The sequence below is a fragment of the Dipodomys ordii genome, unplaced genomic scaffold, assembly GCF_000151885.1.
Source record: "Dipodomys ordii isolate 6190 unplaced genomic scaffold, Dord_2.0 Scaffold18, whole genome shotgun sequence".
Lineage (NCBI taxonomy): Eukaryota > Metazoa > Chordata > Mammalia > Rodentia > Heteromyidae > Dipodomys > Dipodomys ordii.
The window spans coordinates 20,051,184-20,069,263 of NW_012267234.1; the positions used below are offsets into that span (position 1 = coordinate 20,051,184).

At 64.1% G+C, this 18,080-nt stretch overlaps 2 protein-coding genes across 2 annotated transcripts in view; both read left to right on the plus strand.

Annotated features, from left to right (window-relative positions):
• The first annotated feature begins 4,268 nt into the window (after positions 1–4,268).
• LOC105982997 (basic proline-rich protein-like) lies at positions 4,269–10,044 on the plus strand. Its single transcript, XM_013012718.1, has 7 exons — positions 4,269–4,718; positions 4,771–5,026; positions 6,026–6,367; positions 6,503–6,721; positions 8,005–8,159; positions 8,431–8,484; positions 9,304–10,044. The coding sequence occupies exons 1-7, from the start codon at positions 4,269–4,271 to the stop codon at positions 10,042–10,044; spliced, it is 2,217 nt and encodes a 738-aa protein (XP_012868172.1).
• Positions 10,045–10,428: 384 nt separating this feature from the next.
• Positions 10,429–18,080, plus strand: part of Zfpm1 (zinc finger protein, FOG family member 1) — a 43,489-nt gene continuing 35,837 nt past the window's right edge. The window contains exons 1-3 of the mRNA XM_013012720.1: positions 10,429–10,512; positions 12,401–13,269; positions 13,792–14,057. Coding sequence (XP_012868174.1) covers positions 10,429–10,512; positions 12,401–13,269; positions 13,792–14,057 — 1,219 coding nt within the window. The remainder of the gene's footprint in view (positions 10,513–12,400; positions 13,270–13,791; positions 14,058–18,080) is intronic.

Consider the following 18,080-nt stretch of genomic DNA (forward strand, 5'->3'; position numbering starts at 1 on the left):
CCTCCCGAGGCCGGGCCCCCGGTGACCAGCGCCGCAGCCGGTGTCCTGATGGCCCCGGCACCCGCCCTCCTCTCACCCCCTTCCGAGGGCGCCCCACGATTCTGGCACCCCCGCGGGACCCCGGGCCCTGAGAGCTCCCTGGGCCGGGGGCCGGGGGCCGCGGTGGGCGCACAGGAAGCGCACGCACCGCGGAGAACTTGGCACCTCCGTGGCCGGGGCCCAGGCGCCTCCGCCCGCCGAGGAGGGGACAGGGGCGCCCGGACACGGCCTCCCGGCCCACCCGACCGCCCCGGGACCCCAAGGCCCCGCCTGTGGGAGAGCCCCTGGGAAGGGGGAGCGGATCGGAGGGCGGGAATCCGGGTCCGGTAACCCGACTCCCCAGATGCAAGCGGGACCTGTTTTCTGAAAGTCGCCTTCTATCATGTCAACTCAAGTATTAGAACCACCCACAGGTCCGGATCTGCGCTCTTTCTCTGGTTTCTTTTCCCCTCCTCCCTCGTGCGCCTCAGTTCAGTGCTGGTGTGTGTGTGTGTGCGTGCGTGTGTGTATTTCTGCTTGATGAGAAATGCAGATAGCTGGGGCAGGAGATCGCAGGTTGGGAACCGATCGCCAGCACTGATAAGCCCACAGAATCGGAGCAGGGCTCGGCCGGCTTGCTGGTTGGGGCCGGGACCCTCCCCGCGCTCCAGGACTGGGCAGGGTGGGGGTCAGGACCCTCCCCACAGCCCGGGCCCAGGCTGCCTCCTCCCAGGCAGATGGAAGCGAGTTAAGATCTTAACGTTGATTACCCGGAGCAGAGGCGCCTGTCCTGTCCGCCAGCCCTCTGCCCACAGCTGTGCTTTCAGCCTCCTAGTGTGACCCTTCTGCCCTGGCCTCACCTGGCCGGGTGCGGGCTGTAGAGGGAGAGGGTCTGAGGGACGGCCCTCCCATCGCTCTCCCCCCACCATCCGAGTGGGAATGCAGCTGCCCGAGCTCCCTGCGCCTTTTGTTCTGCTCAGAGATAGATGTGCCGCGCTGATAAGGCTTGCCACCGATGGCAGGCTGATAGGAGCTTCTATTTATTAACTTCAAACGTGGGAGGGAGGAGGGGGAGGCGGGAGCCTGGCCTTGGCCAGCCAGATGGCTGAGATGATAGGCCGACCCTGTTGGGGACACAGGGCAGGGCACAGCTCAGGACCCCTGAGCACTCACCTCCAGGCTCGCCTCCCACCCAGCGATGGGAGCCCGATCTGTGGGGGCCAGCCCTACAACGATCGCCTAGAGTGATAAGAAGCCTTATCTAACGCCACCAGGCCTGGCTGGGTCGGAGGCAAGAGCAGCAGCGGGGCCTCGGGCTGGGACCCGTGCCACCAGTGGGGGGCCTGGGCAGCCCCCGGGGAGCAGATCAGGAGCAGATCAGCACTGTCCATCTGGGGAGTTTTCCCCTCTAAACACTTAATTGTCAAGAAGTTGATCCTCCCGCTAAGGCCAGTGGTACCGCCATCAAAATGAAAGGAAACTGAGTGAGTGGCACGGGGTGGGGAGCCACCCCGCCCCTCGTTCCTGATAGGTGGCGCTGGCACCCAGCTTCGCACTTGGGTTTGTCACCTCCAGAGAGTGGTTTCCCTTGATCTGTGCTGGGTTGCTGTTGATTTCGGGCAAGTCTTAGACCTAGCCTGCTTGGAGTTTTCTGGAAGGAAAAAAAAAAAGTAATTTCCATAGACCTGGCTGTTTGGGGACAGCCCATGTTTTGGCCTCTTCTTTCCTTGGTGCCCACAGCAGGGTTAGGTCTGCCAAGATCTTCCCTGACTGGGCATGTGTTCAATAAACACTCAGTGACCACAGCACTGGGTCCCAGCTGCAGCCCTACAGAACAGCACAGGATAGCACAGCATAGCACAGCACAGCGCAGCACAGCACAGCACAGCACAGCGCAGCGGGGAGCTGAGGGCCGCGTGAGAAGCTGAGGTGAGTCAGGGACACTTCTCAGAAGGGACCCTCCAGGCTGTCAAGAGGAGGCCAGCTGTGAGGGATGGCTCCCCAACGGACAATAGGCCAGCCTTGGTTTTCAGCTCAGAAAAATGGACCGAGGACCCCTGGCTGTTTGGGGTGGGGAAGGGCTGAGCTAGAGACGTCTGCAGGACCGGGGAGTCCAGGGCCTAGCCTCCGTTTCTTCCTGGGTCAGCACAGAGATGATAAGGAGTCCTTTTGCAAGAGACCCCAACACCCAATGGGGGCCGGCAGGCAGGTTAGCCAGCCAGCCGGAGGCTTCAGGAAGGAGCCTGGGGACTCGCCACCTCCCACCCAGCCAGAGCAGGATGTTTTCACACATTCTCACGGTTTGATCCAACAAATTATTGGTAGCCACCAGATAACTAATTCACTCCCCAACAGCCCGGCACGCACCCATGGGCGCCATGGTGGCTGTCTGCAGAGTGCCAGTTCTGTCAGAGGAGAGCTGCGCCTGCCCCAGACTGGGCTGGGGTGGTCCTGGCACGTTTTTTATGGTGGTGGTCCCTTCCAGGCGGGGCCCAGGAAGACCAGGTGTAGTCTCTTGGGACCCTCTTGTGGTACCCACCAGCCCTCGGAGCAGCAGGGCTCTGGTGGCCCAGCTTGCTGGCCTCTGAGCCGCCTGGACAGATCACCTCCCACGGGTGTCCCTTTCGGGCAGCGTCTGCTGTCCAGGGGCCAGCAGAGGGTGTCCCTCCTGCCCTCTGCTTGGCCCCATCACCCCGCCCTGGCCAGCACTCTGAAGCGGCGCACTCGAGGTCAAGGTCAAGGTCACCCCGGCCCTGGTGGAGAGGGAGCTGGAGGCGGGAGGGACTCTGCAGCCCTGTCCTGGGCCCGGCAGCCACCCAGTCATCCCTGATGCCTTCTGGGCTTTGGTTGACTCCTGAGTCCGGCCCAGGGGGACACTCAGCTGGCCCGTGGTGGCGGTGGTCCCGTGCCTGTGGTCGACAGCGTGTGGGCATTTCCCTACAAGTGAGCCTGAGCAGGTTCACCACAGCATATCTGGGAAAACAAGCGCGGAGGAGACCCTGTGAAGCGCGGGGACTGGGCCTCGGTCCCCACGTCAGTGCGGCGGCCAGCACCGCAGTGGCGGCTCTGGGGTCTCCCGCTCTCCTGGCCGCCCCCATGGCCTCCTCCCTGGGCCATTCTGGTGCAGGGGCAGCTCCTGGAGAGGCCTGACACAGCCTACGCCAGCCGGAGCCCCGGACACCGTCTCCCTCCCTGGAGGTCACCGGGAGCCCAGCATGGCACTGAGCTCTGGGATTTAAGTGGGTCAGTTGGGGAAGAAAGGAGGAGGAATGCGATGCCATTAATTGTGCCCCTTATCTCCTGTTTCTATGCCAACCAGACGGTCCTGGGGCTTGACGGCTAGTGAATAATACTCCCGAGGCCTATCTGCCATCGACAGGCCTCCTGGAGGCAGCTGGTACCTCCAGCCCTCAGACCCGGGCCGGCCCGCACAGTCCCGCCTGGCCAGACGGGCCCAGCTGGACCCTGCCCCACTCCCAGGGTCCCTCTGGAGGTTCCCAGTGTCTGCTGCCCCCATTTCACAGACGGGGACACAGAGGCCAGGCCCCGTGTTGCTCCGCAGGCCCAGTCTGCTGGTTCCCCTTTGGTAGCCCTGGCCTTGGCCAGGGCGGTGCAGCACCTGCAAGAGTTTGCCACTGTGGTGTCTGGCCATGAGACCTGGGCAGAGCCCACCCATCTCTGTCCTTAGAGGGTGGGCTGCCCAGGCCTGCAGGCTGTGGCGTGTGGCCGTGTGGACGAGGGCACCGCCAGCGCAGTCAGGCCTGCATTCCAGCGCGACTTTGGCCATTTCGTTCTGGCCTCAGTGCCTTTGCACATATGCCCAGCAGCCTCCTTGGCCCCACCGCCCACTCCTGAGAGCAGGAAGGCGTCTGTCCCACATCACAGGCCATCAGGAGGTGGCCACCGGGACTGTGGGCAAAGCCTGCCCTCGTGGGCCTCCGCTGCCTCAGGCCTTGCTCTGAGAACTGGAGGAATGGGGCTGCTATCCGCGGCAGCTGGCCCCCCTCCCCCCCGCCCCCTTCTCCCACCTCCCCGTTCCTGCCCCGTCTCCTCCTCCTCCTCCACATGGTGGTCTGCTGGCTGAGGTCTGTGGTTCCTAGCTAATCTGAGCTCCAGGAGACCTTTTCCAAGCTCTTTGCCATGAGAGTTCAGCATCACCACGGCCTAGGGTGGGCGCCCGCAGCCTCCAGTCAGGGAGCCCCAGCAGCCGGCTGCTCCTGTGGCTGCTGCTTGGGGTTTGCCAGGCCGGCATGTCGCTGGGATCTCTGGGCCGGGGAGCCATGCTCCTGGAGCAGCCCATGGTTCTCCCTCACCTCCTCCACCTCAGCGGCTCTGCAGGGGCCAGGCTGCCAGGGAGGGACCGGCAACCAACCTCCACCTCCAGAGGCCTGGGGAGGTTCCCTGTGCCCAGGTTGGCCCTGGGCGGTGGGGCCCCGGGAGACCCACCCTCCCCTCCGCCCGCCCGGCTTGGTGCTGTGCTGCTGGCCCCAGCAGGAGGCCTAACTCTGGACCCGTCAAGGTGTTGGCCTGGCTCCTCACCCAGCTCTGACAGGGTCCTCGGCCGGCCCAGGTCCGCCCCAGACTGTCTCCCATCGGAGGAGCAGAAATCAGGGCCTCCGGACCTCGCTCTGCTCACTGTCAGAGGGGCTGGGCCCCAGGAGGGCGCCGTGGGCGGGCGGGGCCTGCCCCTCACCCTGCCTGTGGGTCTCTAGAGGCTGCGGAGACTCCTGCCACCACCCTCCCCCCCAACAGGCCGACAGCCAGGGCAGCCCGCCTCCTGCCCTGCCCTCCTGTGACCTAGCAAGAGCCCCCGCCCCCAGCTCCGTGTCGCCAGAGGACCACACGGGCTCCGGGTTTGGGTTGATGGTGTCGGTGTCGGGGCTGCCACCAGGCGCTGCAGCTGCATTGCAGGTTTTGCCGGAAGTGTCACACCACCCTGCCTTCCTGCCCCTCAAGTGTGACTGCCTGCAGGACCGGCTGCCCCCGACCCCCTGGCCTCCTGCCTCAGGTCTTTCCTGCCCCAAACCTCCTCCACTGGCTGCTTTGACAAGTGGGAATGCTGAGGCCCTGTGTGAGACCACCTGACCCCAGAGCTGTCTGGGCCCATGGCCCACGTGGTAGAGCGCCTAGGCCTGAGGCCCTGAGTTCAAACCCCAGGACCACCAAAACGAAGGAGAAGAGAACGCAAAGGCAGTGTCTGGGCAAGGTCACGGAGCTGGCAAACGGCGAATCGATGGACGGCATGCAGCGCCCACCTGGGCAGCTGTCCTTGGCCTCTAGGCCTCAGCAGCCTCTGCGGAAAGGCTGGCGGGGCACTGCGTGGCCTTCGTGAGCAGCGGGGGCCTAGTTGGTCTTGGTGCCCGGTTCCCCCGCCCCACCCCACAGACCACGCCAGCACTACCAGCGCGGAGTGTGCCTTCCACGCGGTCTCCCCCTGCATCCCTTCCTACACTCAAGCGTGGGTCTCTCAACCCGTTTGTGCATGGGAAATGTAGGTCAGAGAGGGTGGACGGTGGCCTTAGAGTCGTACAGCACATAAGTGACCCTGCATGCTGCCTAAGCACCCACTCGGGGCTGCTCCCAGCTGGGCCTCGGGTCCCCCGGCTGGTGGCCACACAGGAGCCACGCTGCTTTCTAACCCAAATGCTCCTAGGAGGTCCCTGTGGGTGGCCGCTGTGGGGGCAGAGCAGGATCCACAGCCCAGGGAGGTCACCCCACCTCTGCAAAGGGCAACTCTGGGAATACTGGTCCTGAGGCCATTGAGAGCTCTGAGCCTCGGTTTCCCCAGGGTGTGAGAGATCATGGCTGGCGTGTAGGGCTCTGTGTGGAAGCCCAGCCGGGGAGCGGCCTGACCGTGCTGGGGTGGGCTCTGCTGTCGGAACTGACAGGACCCTCATCCTCCCAGACACTGCTGTCTCCCCCAGGCCTGCTTCTTGTCGGTCCCGCCTGGCATCTCCCGCGGTACAGCACCTGCCGACCGGCTGCCTCCGTTTCCTCTTCCGTCCAGGTCACCCCAAGCGCGCAGCCAGCGACCTGCAGGAGCAGGCCCAGGGCCGCGGCTCCTCCCTGTGGTGGCAGCACCGCTCCTGGGCGGGACGGGGGCTTCAGTTCCTGGTCCTGCTAGATTCCGTCCCAGTGAGGTGTGCCCCCGCTGCCCCGGAGGCCTCTCTGCCGCCCCTGCAGACAGGGAGCCAAGGCCCAGAGCTGTGCCTGCCGGGGATCCAGGCCCCCGTCCAGAGGCACTTGTGTCTGCCCGGTGCCCAGGACCATACAGACCTGATCTCAGTCTTGCTGGCAGTTCGGGAAGAAACCCCAATGGGGAAACTGAGGCTTGGGGAGTTTAAAGAGGGTCCAGGAGCGACCTTGGGGTGGTGCCAGTGTTTTGGGGAGGAGAAGCAGGGGCCTTAGGTTAAGGCTCCCTACAGGGCAGAGGGCCCCGGGGCGCGCCCAGGTCCGCTGTTGACACCGCCCCTTCCCTGCCCAGGCCCAGAGCTCCAGGAGTCTGAGGGGCCCCCTGCCTCAGCTTCCCCTCCTGAGCAGAAGGTGGTCCTGTGTGTGGCTCTCCAGTCTGCAGGCGCCCGGCCCGGCCCGCTGAAGCCTTGCCCGCCCCACACTGTCTCCCCATCCGGGCCTCTGCGGGCGCAGGTTTCAACTCCTGTGATAACTCGGAAAGTTGAACTGGCCCCATTACCGCACCGAGATGGTGGGTGAGATACAGCCTCGATAATGGAGGAGATAGCCGTCTCCGTGGCCAATGGCCCAGCCTCCCCGCCCATTAACATTCCCCACCAGCGATCCTGCCTATCTCCTCCACTTCCACTCCTCCCGCAGATAAGGATGGAAATTCTGACTTCATAGCTCACTGATTAAAGTGTCTGGATTTCTTGATAATACACAGATAAATTATGTTTTTGAAAAAGAAGGTAGGGAGGAGGGTAGGAGATGGGGCCCCAGAAGGGCGCCCTTGGCAGCCTCCCCGTCCGCTCCTGGCCCCTGGGCCAGGCCGGGACTGGAACCATCCAGAGTCCAGTGAGCCACACAGGCCTCTGCCCGGACAGCCTCACCGTGCGGCCCTGGTGCTGACCACGGGTGGACGGCCCTGACACACTGCCCACCCCTAGAGCAGAAGGCCGCCTTGGGCCCTCCCCCAAAGCCTGGCAATGGACCACAGGGAGATCAAGAGCCAGCTACCTGGACTCTGGCCCTGTGGGGACCTCTGGGCCTCAGTTTCCTCCTCTGTCCGGTGTAGACCCAGCCTCCTCGGGAGGGCATGGTGCATTGGGGCAGGAGTTTTGCCTGCTGTACAGTAGGTGCTCCGTGTGTCGGGATACCGGCGCTGGGCTGGGAGGGGCTTGTCCCGGCCACCTTGCCTCCCCCTGCCCCGTCAGCCGGCTGCCACACATCACTGTCTGCGCCGGATGGGACTCAGGTGCCACTGTGCGGCTGTCTGGATAAAGCCACATCCTTCAGCTGATGCGCATCTGCGCGATGGTGTGATTAGCAGCGATTAAGGCTGCGTGCGGCTAATCCCTCTGCTGAGGGACAGGTGAGGCAGCCTCAGGAGCCTGGGAGGAGAAACCGAGGCTGGCGGTCCCGGGCACGGGTACCACGGGCCTTCCTGCCGGGGCCGTGATCAGGCCCCTGCTCTGGGCTTGTTTTTTTTTTTGTCAGAATTGGCCCCCAGATCTGGATGGGGCCGCCGGCTCTTCTGGGTGGCTCCGGGGCCTCCTTCGTGGCCATTGTCGGGGCAGGCGTTCCGTACCGAGCCCTCCCTGCGGGGCCTGCGCGTCACCCGCCCGCAGCCAACCCACTCCTCACCCTGGAGGAACATCCATGACTTCTTTCTCTTCTGGAAACTCCCAAGTTCAGAGAGGTTGAGTAGATCACCCAGGTTGCACAACACAGGAGGGAAGAGGAGGGACTCGAACCCAGAGACTCGTTCCAGATCCGCGTCTGCGTCTGTCTGGACATCTGGGGTGTCTGCAGCTATGCCCCCTGCCCCCCCACTGCACCCCCATTGCAAGGAGAAGGCGCTGGTGCAGGCTCAGAGCCGCGCGGCCTGTGCTGGCCGGGGCCCGGCCGGTCTGCCAGCCTCTGCTCCTTTCAGAGCCGCGCGGCCCGTGCTGGCCGGGGCCGGGCCGGTCTGCCAGCCTCTGCTCCTTTCTGGAGTCCTTTCCTCTGCCCTCACAAGACAGGTTCCTTCAGCGAGGGACTTGGCTTCTGTCTTCTCCTTTGGTTTGTATCAGAAGTCTAAGGGAAGTGCTGTGCTGCCAGTGCTGTTGGAGCGGGGTCCAGCGTGGGACAGGGTGGTCAGAGTTCAGAGTCGGCTCCTGTGCTGGCTGGCAGCTGGGCAGGTGACCTCAGCTTCTCGGTGGGTTTGCCTGCGTTGCAGCGCCCCCCCCCCCGTTCCAGGCTCCTTGGTCCCTGAGGGTGAAGCTGGAGAGCAGGGCCCTGCAGCAGGCATGGGTGCGTGGCGGGGTGCATGGCGGGGTGGGTGGGACAGCCGAGCGCCGCCTGGGTGTGTGTGGGGGTCTGTGGCAGGGTGGACGGCTGAGCACCGCCCAGGCACATGGCAGGGTGGACGGCTGAGTGCCTCCTGGGCACGTGGCGGGGTGAGGGTCCCAGGCACGTGGCAGGGTGGGGGTCCCAGGCACATGGCGGGGTGGGGGTCATCTGCCGCATACCCCACAGGAATCCTGTTTGTGTTCTAGGTATGGGGTTCCCTTTGCAGGCTGCCTCTAAGTCCCAGAGGCCTTGGGGCCTCTCCCACCCCTCTGCTGTCCCACAGTGACCGGGGCCCTGGAGCACCTGCCCTTGCAGTCCTGTAATCTGCTCTAGAAGGGCCCTGGGCGGCTGCAGGGTGCGGGGCACACCCTCAGCTGTCCAGCCGCCCCTGCTGTGAGCAGGCCCCCCTGAGCTTCCGGCTTCTAGAATGGGGTGAGGACCCCGCAGGTCCAGGGCTGACTCCCTGGTGGGCTCCGGCCACATCTCCTGAGCCTGTCCCCGTCAAGTTCCCTCCCCACCAAGGGCTCCCAGGAGGAGCAAGCACCTCCTCTCCAGGCCGCTAGCCTTGAGGCCAGAGAGGCCCGGGTGCAGCGCCCCACACCACCACTGGCTGTGTGACCTTGGCTAAGCAGCTTTGAGTCTCTGGGCCTCTTGCTGGGGTGACTGTCCCCATGGGTCCTTGTGAGGAGCTGCTGGGATGGAGTGCTAGAACCCAACCAGACGGCGTCCACCAGACGGCGTCCACCACACGGCATCCCCACCAGACAGTGTCCCCACCAGACGGCATCCCCACCAGACAGCATCCCCACCAGACAGCAAAACCCACCAGACGGCATCCCCACCAGACAGCGTCCCCCACCAGACGGCATCCCCACCAGACGGCGTCCACCAGACGGCATCCCCACCAGACGGCGTCCACCAGACGGCATCCCCACCAGACGGCGTCCCCACCAGACGGCATCCCCACCAGACGGCATCCCCACCAGACGGCATCCCCCACCAGACGGCGTCCCCACCAGACAGTGTCCCCACCAGACGGCATCCCCCACCAGACGGCATCCACCAGACGGCATCCCCCACCAGACGGCATCCACCAGACGGCATCCCCCACCAGACGGCATCCCCCACCAGACGGCGTCCCCACCAGACGGCGTCCCCACCAGACGGCGTCCCCACCAGACGGCGTCCCCACCAGACGGCGTCCACCAGACGGCATCCCCACCAGACGGCATCCCCACCAGACGGCATCCCCCACCAGACGGCGTCCACCAGACGGCATCCCCACCAGACGGCATCCCCCACCAGACGGCATCCCCACCAGACGGCATCCCCCACCAGACGGCATCCCCACCAGACGGCATCCACCAGACGGCATCCCCCACCAGACGGCATCCACCAGACGGCATCCCCACCAGACGGCGTCCCCACCAGACGGCGTCCCCACCAGACGGCGTCCCCACCAGACGGCGTCCCCCACCAGACGGCATCCCCACCAGACGGCTAAACCCACCAGACGGCTAAACCCACCAGACGGCATCCCCACCAGACGGTGCCCCCACCAGACGGTGCCCCCACCAGACGGAATCCCCACCAGACGGCTAAACCCACCAGACGGTGCCCCCACCAGACGGCACCCCCACCAGACGGTGCCCCCACCAGACGGTGCCCCCACCAGACTGCGTCTCCACCAGGGTGTTGCCCACCAGACGGCGTCCCCACCACGGCGTCCCCACCAGGGTGTTGCCCGCCAGGCAGGTGTCTTGGGGCTGCTGTGCCTGTCCCTGAGGATGTCCCTGTCCCTGTGCTTTCCTGCTGGAGCCCTGGGCGGCCCTGGGTGTGTAGGGCCCAGTGGGAAGGAGCTGAGCTGGAGGCCCCCACCTCGAGCTCCTGGCTGTGGGAGGTAGGATGGCGTGTTCCACCCTCCCAGCCCCCGACACAAAGACAGAAAGAAAAGGGAACTGCGATAAAGAGGGTGATATGCACTGTGCGGTGAGGAGCCGCTATCGCCGCATCTATCTGCCTGCTCGCTCTGCCTTCCGCCTCCCCTTATCTCACCCCACCAAAATGCCAGGAACAAAAGCCGCGCACACACACACTCACCCCCCACAAGCCCACTGCCCACGACACGCGCAGCCACCAGATCTAGAGGGAAAGCGAGCGATCGCCACCACCATCACCATGGCTTTGAAAAGGGAGCCCCCAGAGTAGGCCCCCAGAGCTCCCCTCCCCCACTGAAGGGAGAGCCTGGGGTGGACGGGACTCAGGACCTGTCACAGACCCCCTGAGGGACAGCTGGGGTGGATGGGGGGACTCAGGACAGCTGGGGTGGATGGGACCCAGGACCTGTCACAGACCCCCTGAGGGACAGCTGGGGTGGATGGGGGGACTCAGGACCTGTCACAGACCCCCTGAGGGACAGCTGGGTGGATGAGCCAGGATTCAGGACTTGGGAGAAGACCCCTGGATCTTGGTCATCTGACTTGGGTAAGGCCCTGTTTTCTGAGTCAGCCCTAGTGGACACCAGCTCTCTCCAGAGGGCTCTTCTTTTTTTTTTTTTTTTTTTTTGGGTTTGGTCATGGGGCTTGAACTCTGGGCCTGGGCGCTGTCCCTCAGCTCTTCAGCTCAAGGCTAGCGCTCTACCACTTTGAGCCACAGCGCCACTTCCGGCTTTTGTCTTTTGCTTATGTGGTGCTGAGGAATCGAACCCAGGGCCTCAGGCATGCAAGGCAAGCGCTCTACCCCTGAGCCACCTTCCCAGCCCCCGGCTCTTCTCTTTTGGGAACACTGCAGGTCCCCCACAACTAACAGCCAACAGTCACCTCTTTCTGTCCAGATCAAGTGCCAGGGTCACAGCCCCTCCCCTAGGGCCAGCCCCACCCCTGGGTGGGTACCACAGGCCTACCTGCAATCAGCCAATAGGAACAGGACGTGTAAATGAGTGGTCCTGAGTTCTGAGGAGGCTGAGCAGCTGGGGGTGGGGCCTCCCCTCCCCTTCCCTTTAGGAGAAGGGGGAGACCCACTTAAGTCAAGCTCTTGAAGGGTTGGTCTTTCCTGCCTCACTATCAGGACCACCAACTCACCTTGCACAGGATGGACAGGCTGGCGTTTGGATGGCCTCTGCTGACCCTCAAGGAGTCCAGACTCCTCCCACACTGAACTGGGGGCCCGGATGTGGGTGTGTTATGGGGTCAGTGCAGCCGGCTTTGAGGCCTGCCAGCTCCCCTGGTCCTCCGTGAGTCTAGGTTTCCTCCAAGCTCTGCTCCTTCTGGTAACTTGCATCCAGTCACGCTTGGTCAGGCCCCTGCAAGGAGGCCGGAGCGTCTGGGGAACAGCAGGGCACCCCATAGGCTGACAACTCCAGGTGGTTTCCCAGCCCCTTCGCCCCTTCCCTGAGGGCTGAGGTGGCCAGGTCTCCTCTGGGTCCTCTGGAGACCTATGTCTCCGGTTACCCCGCTTCCCCCCCGCCCCCCGGCCAGGAAAAAGGCCACAAGCCCTCTGTGGTCCTCCACATCCCCAGTCCTCCGTGCATCTTATTGGCAGACTCCAGCCCAGAGTCCTGGCTGTCGGCTCCCACAGCACCCACAAGGCTCATGAACGGAAAATCAGCCACAGACATGGATGTTTTTATAGAAATGCTTAAGTGGAAGAGCGGAGAGCTGAGGTGGGCTGAGGTCTAAGGAGAGAAATGGGAAGGGTATCAGACCAGAAGCAGGTTGGCGCTTGGCCCTCACCTCTGGGCCTCTGTTCCCAACCCTCTTACAGCGGCGTGAGGGCTGGAGGGCTGTGCCTGAGCCGCCTCCGAGGCCTCGGGGGCCGGGTCTCCTCGCTGACCCCCAGGACAGCGTGGGGTGTATAACTACTCCCCGCTGGATTCTAGATCATCCAGGAGACAAAGGACATAAAAGGGAAAAGGAGCAGGAAGAAAAAGCCAGCCTGTAGAACAGACTCTGCCTCAGAGGAGCGCCAGGCAGTGAGTGGACGGGAGCGGGGTGGACAGGAGCGGAGTGGACGGGAGTGGACGGGAGCAGGGTGGACGGGAGTGGACGGGAGCAGGGTGGACGGGAGCGGAGTGGACGGGAGTGGACGGGAGCGGGGTGGACGGGAGCGGAGTGGACGGGAGTGGACGGGAGCAGGGTGGACGGGAGCGGAGTGGACGGGAGTGGACGGGAGCAGGGTGGACGGGAGCGGGGTGGACGGGAGTGGAGTGGACGGGAGCGGAGTGGACAGGAGTGGACAGGAGCAGGGTGGACGGGAGCAGGGTGGATGGGAGCAGAGTGGACGGGAGTGGACGGGAGCAGGGTGGACGGGAGCAGAGTGGACGGGAGCAGGGTGGACCGGCACAGAGTGGACGGGAGTGGACGGGAGCAGGGTGGATGGGAACAGAGTGGACGGGAGTGGACGGGAGTGGACGGGAGCAGAGTGGACGGGAGCGGACGGGAGCAGGGTGGACGGGAGCAGGGTGGACGGGAGCAGGGTGGACGGGAGTGGACGGGAGCAGGGTGGACGGAGTGGACGGGAGCAGAGTGGACGGGAGCGAACAGGAGCAGAGTGGACGGGAGTGGATGGGAACAGAGTGGACGGGAGCAGACAGGAGCAGAGTGGACGGGAGCGGGGTGGACGGGAGCAGGGTGGACAGGAGTGGACGGGAGCGGACGGGAGCAGGGTGGACGGGAGCAGGGTGGACGGGAGCAGGGTGGACAGGAGCAGAGTGGACGGGTGCAGGGTGGACAGGAGCAGAGTGGATGGGTGCGGATGGGAGCAGAGCGGAGCAGAGCGGACAGGAGCAGGGTGGATAGGAGCGGGGTGGACGGGAGCGGGGTGGACGGGAGCAGTGTTGGGGCCCGTGGCCTCGCCTGCCACCGCAGGCCGCACTCTGGTGCCTCCACACAGAAGCACCATTTTCTAAACTCACACAGGACACCACTGTGTGCAGCCCAGGCCAGGACCCGGGGCCACCTGGACAGCCTGGTGGAAAGCGAATGCACAGAGGAAGGGCTGTCCCCCTGGTTCTCTGAGGAGTGTGATGGGCTCTGTAGGTGTGGCGTGCTGATGCGGGACAGTCCTGAGTCATGAGGTATGACGTCCTGTCCGTGGAGACCAAGGGGACGTGACTGTCCTGTGGCTCCTGCACAGTGGGGTGATAGGGACGGGGGCTGAGGGAGGCCTGGAGTTTGCCCTGTGTGTGCCGGAGTGTGCTTTGAAGATGGCTCTGTGCTGCCCGCCTGCCACACTGGAACCCAGCTCTCCCCAGCGGCCATCTGCCGCTAGCTGTGGTGAGCAGCTGTCTGCCGGCCCCGATCGTCGCTCCCGCACCCCAAATCACCGTCTGGAGAGAGGTCACTCGCCTCTGCCGTCCTCTCTGGCTCCCGGGGCTCCTGACCTGCTCCCTGCCTCCGCCGCCCCTGCCTGCCACGTGGTCTTACCAGCCACACCTGGTCTGGGCCCCACAGCCCCCAGACCCAACAGCTGGCCACCGCTGACCACAGGGGGCCCGGCTGCGCTGGAATGGCTTCTCCAGAGTGAAACAATCTCCCGTAATCTATCAGGCCCATCAGAGGCCGGGAGTGGCCGGGCCCAGAGATGGCGCCAACCTTTAGCGTTGATAAAGTTTCCGAGTTCAACAGTGATGAATGTTGAGTAAGTGCAGGCCGCAGATAGGATGTGGACTTGGCAGGCCCTCGGCCGCTGAAACCAATCTCTCCCTATCAGCCAGGCCCGGCCCTCCTCCCTCCTCCTCCTCCTCCTCCTCCTCCTCCTCCTCCTCCTCCTCCACCTCCTTTTTCTCAGCCTTGCCCCACCTGGGCCCCTGCCCCTGGGGACAGGCCGGGTGGGGGACCAGCCCGCTGGCTCTAGCCTGAGCCAGGGCAGCCTCAGGGCGGGAGGAGGGTCCCTGGGCAGTCCAAGGAAGTGGCCCAGGGCTAGGAGGCAGCCCAGTGCCCGTCAGCCTGCTGGCTTTCATGTGGTATCCGGCAGACCTGTTCTTAATGCACAGTGTGAGCCCAGCTCCCCCCACCTGGGCACCAAACCCTCCTCACAGCCCGCACAGCTCTGCCCTGGCCTCCTGTGGCCACCCGCTCTGTCCAGGCCTCCGGCTCACCCGCTCTGGACTCCAGTGGCCACCGCCAAAATGCCATCTCCCCGCAGACGCCATCCCCTGCAGCCTGGGCCCCTCCCACCTCCCCATCCTGAGTTCTGTGTTCTCCTGGCACCCTGTAGAGAGCTGTGCTCCTGGGGGGGGGCGGGGGCTCTGCCCCAGAGCCTCCCGTGCCCTGTTCCCAGCTGCTCGCCTCTGACGCCCGTTACCCGGTACGTAACTGAGGTCCGGGAGGCTGCCGGGCCTCAGTGTGGACTGCTCTGAGAAGCTGTGTGAGCAGCTGGCTGAGGCCAGCTCAGGGTCAGACGCAGGCTGGTATGACCACCATCTGCCTCAGTTTCCCTTCCGTCATAGCAAGACACCCCTGTGGGATTGTGCTGATGCGGGATTCAGCAGGCCTGTGTGCTGATTCTGGACCGCAGAGAGCCACTGCCTCTGGAGGGAATCCCCTCTCTCCTCGTAGTCCATAACACACATGACAGAGCGACACCCCGGTCCCAGGAACAGACGCGGGAAGATGAACAGAGATCACATGGGAGTGCACACCAGACAAGATGTGAATGGTCCTGAGGCCCAGAAGGGGGTGGGGGGCAAGGCCTTAGCCCTGAGGCCCCATCCATAGTCCTGTTCTGCTGTGAGCCAGGACTGGGTGTGGACAGGGTGTCTGAGGACCTGGACAGGGAAGAGCAGGGCAGGCTGCTGCTCTGCAGAACAGAGGCCTGGCACAGGTCTGCACACGCATGCCTCACTGTCCCTGCCCGCAAAACGGGCACCAAGTCAGGAACCCTTCTAAGAGGTTAGACTAGCTGAGCACAGTGGCTCATGCCTATAATCCCAGCTACTCAGCAGGCTAAGAGCTGAGGATCACAATTTGAAGCCAGTCTGAGGACAACAATCTGTGTGACTCTTAGCACTAGTTAACCAGCAAAAAGCTGGAAGTAGAGGTGTGGCTCAAGTGGTAGAGTGCCAGCCTGGAGTGAGAGCCAGGTCATATCCTGAGGCCTGTCAGTCTCAGTACTGGTATGCCTGCGTGCACGTGTGTGCATGCACACACGTGCACGCACGCACACACACACTGTTAGGAATGGTGACTAAAGCCTGTAATCCTAGCTGTTTGGGAGGTAGATATTGGAGGATCATGGTTTGAAGCCAGATTGGAGAAAACACTCTTGAGACCCCATCTGAACCAACGGAGCACCCATTAGCCTGGCTGGGCCCAGTGACTGCAAGGTGTCATGTGCCTCTTGCCTTTAGTGACACGGAGGCCCAAGTGGGAAGATCGGATCAGACGGAGCATAGAGCAAGACCCAGCCTCTAAAATAACCAGCAAAAGAAGTGGAAGGTGCTCAGTGGGAAGATCGGATCAGACGTAGCATAAAGCAAGACCCAGCCTCTAAAATAACCAGCAAAAGAAGTGGAAGGTGCTCAGTGGTAGAGCGCTGGCCTCGCATGCACCAGGCCCTGGGTTCAATTTCTCAGCATCACATAAGCAGAAAAAACAGGAAGTGACGCTGTGGCTCAAGTGGTAGAGCGCTAGCCTTGAGCTGAGGGACAGCGCCCAGGCCCAGAATTTAAGACGCATGACCAAAAAACAAAACAAAAAGTGGCTAGAGATGTGGCTCGTGTGGTAGAGCCCTTGTGTGCACACGTGAAGCCCTAAGTTCACCGTCCAGGACCACAGGGATCGGAGGAAAACCTGTAACCGTAGTGCCCTCTGAGGCCCAGACGTGGCCTGTCCACGGAGCTGCTTGGAGTGCCAGTCTTGCCAGGCCCGCTAAAGCTTGAACACAGGACCATCCAGAAATGCAGTGTGGCCAGAGCCAGGCCGGCCAGCCCAGCAGGGACGGTGCCCTGGCCAGGGAGGTGAAGGGGATAGCTGCAGAACCACAAGGAAGCACGGCTGATGACATCTTCAAGGCGTTTGGAAAGGACCCTCCCAGCTTGGGTTGCTGGGCCCTGTCCTCGTGTGGGGCGGGCCATGTGGCCCTGTGCGTGGCCTGGGCTGCGTGGCGCGCTGTCTGAAGTGAGTCTCCGCAGAACATTTCCAGTGTTGTGAGAGCAGGTCCCTCCCACTGGCGCGGTCTTAGCTTCCAGGCAGCCCTGCTGGGCTTGCCCTGCCCCACGTTTGAAGTTCCTGCTAGGGACTGCCAGAGCACCCCGAGGCCTCCGCCGACCCTCTCCAGAGGCAGAAAGTGGGTGCCTGCATGCCCGGGGCACGCAGCCAAGGCGGGAGACCCCGGCACCCGCCCCAGGCCTCAGGGTCTCCCAGAGCCCAGGGCACTGTCTACCACAGGGCAAGCGCAGACCAACGTGGCGGCCCTGGGGAGGAGGAGCAGTGGGGGCGGATTCCTGGGCGGGTGGCAGGCCCGGAGGGGTGGGCTCAGGCTGAGCCCCCACTCGCCATGGCCCTCAGGGACCAGGGAGGCCCGGCGTGGCACCCTGCTAGAACAGGCAGAAAATGCCCATCCCTCCGCCAGCCTCCTCTGTGGCCACCAGACCAATTGCTGGCCGCCCCTCCCAGCCGCCGAGCCCTCTCGGGGCCTGCGCAGCCAGGTGCCCTGGGAGCCCGGCCTGGGCAGCCACCACCCTGCCTGTGCTCACAGCGCTGGGCCCTGCGGAGCTTAGCAGTGTGCCTCCCAGCAACGCACTGGGTCGGGGGTCTGGAAGGTGGTGGTCAGGGAACTCTCAGACGGTGGCAGCCATCCACAGACTGTGGCTTTGGGTAGCAAACAACAGCGTGGGCCCGGTGGGGAGGGCCCAGGCTGGTGGGTGGGCAGGGTGGGGAGGGGTCCAGGCTGGTGGGTGGGCAGGGTGGGGAGGGGCCCAGGGTGGTGGGTGGGCAGGGTGGGGAGGGGTCCAGGCTGGTGGGTGGGCAGGGTGGGGAGGGGCCCATGGTGGTGGGTGGGCAGCATGGGCCACAGTCTTAAGTTATGAGCAGAGGTGGTGGCCTGAGGACTGCAGTCATGTGACCTGAGGGTGCCGCCTGGCCTCTGCAGGGCCCCTGGGGATCTGGTCACCATGCCTTCCCAGACGTGGCGTTCAGAACCCTCAGTGTGAGTCACGGAGGGGCGTGGGGGACGCCCGTGCCTCAGTTTCTTTCCCATCTGTTGGTATTGGCTGGTCAAGGCCTTGAAGCACACCTAGGCCTGCTGGTCCAGGGCCACCCTAGTGGTGTCCACCAGCCAGGAGGCCAGGCTTTAGACCAGGTTCATGGCCCCCAGGTGACCTGTGCCCTCACTGCACGCACCTCAGGGAGGGGGGGCAGGGACATCCCATCCCCCGCCACCCAGCGGTGAGAAAGCCTGAACCTGTTGCTATTTTCTCCCTGCTATCAATCAGGGCCTTATCTGATTGCTCTGGAGGCCAGGGTCCCCCTCCTGGCAATGCCATGTGCTGGCCGCCCACCTGCTGCCCAGCCGGGGGTGGGGGGCAGGGAGGCCAAGCCCTCTACCAGATACAGTGG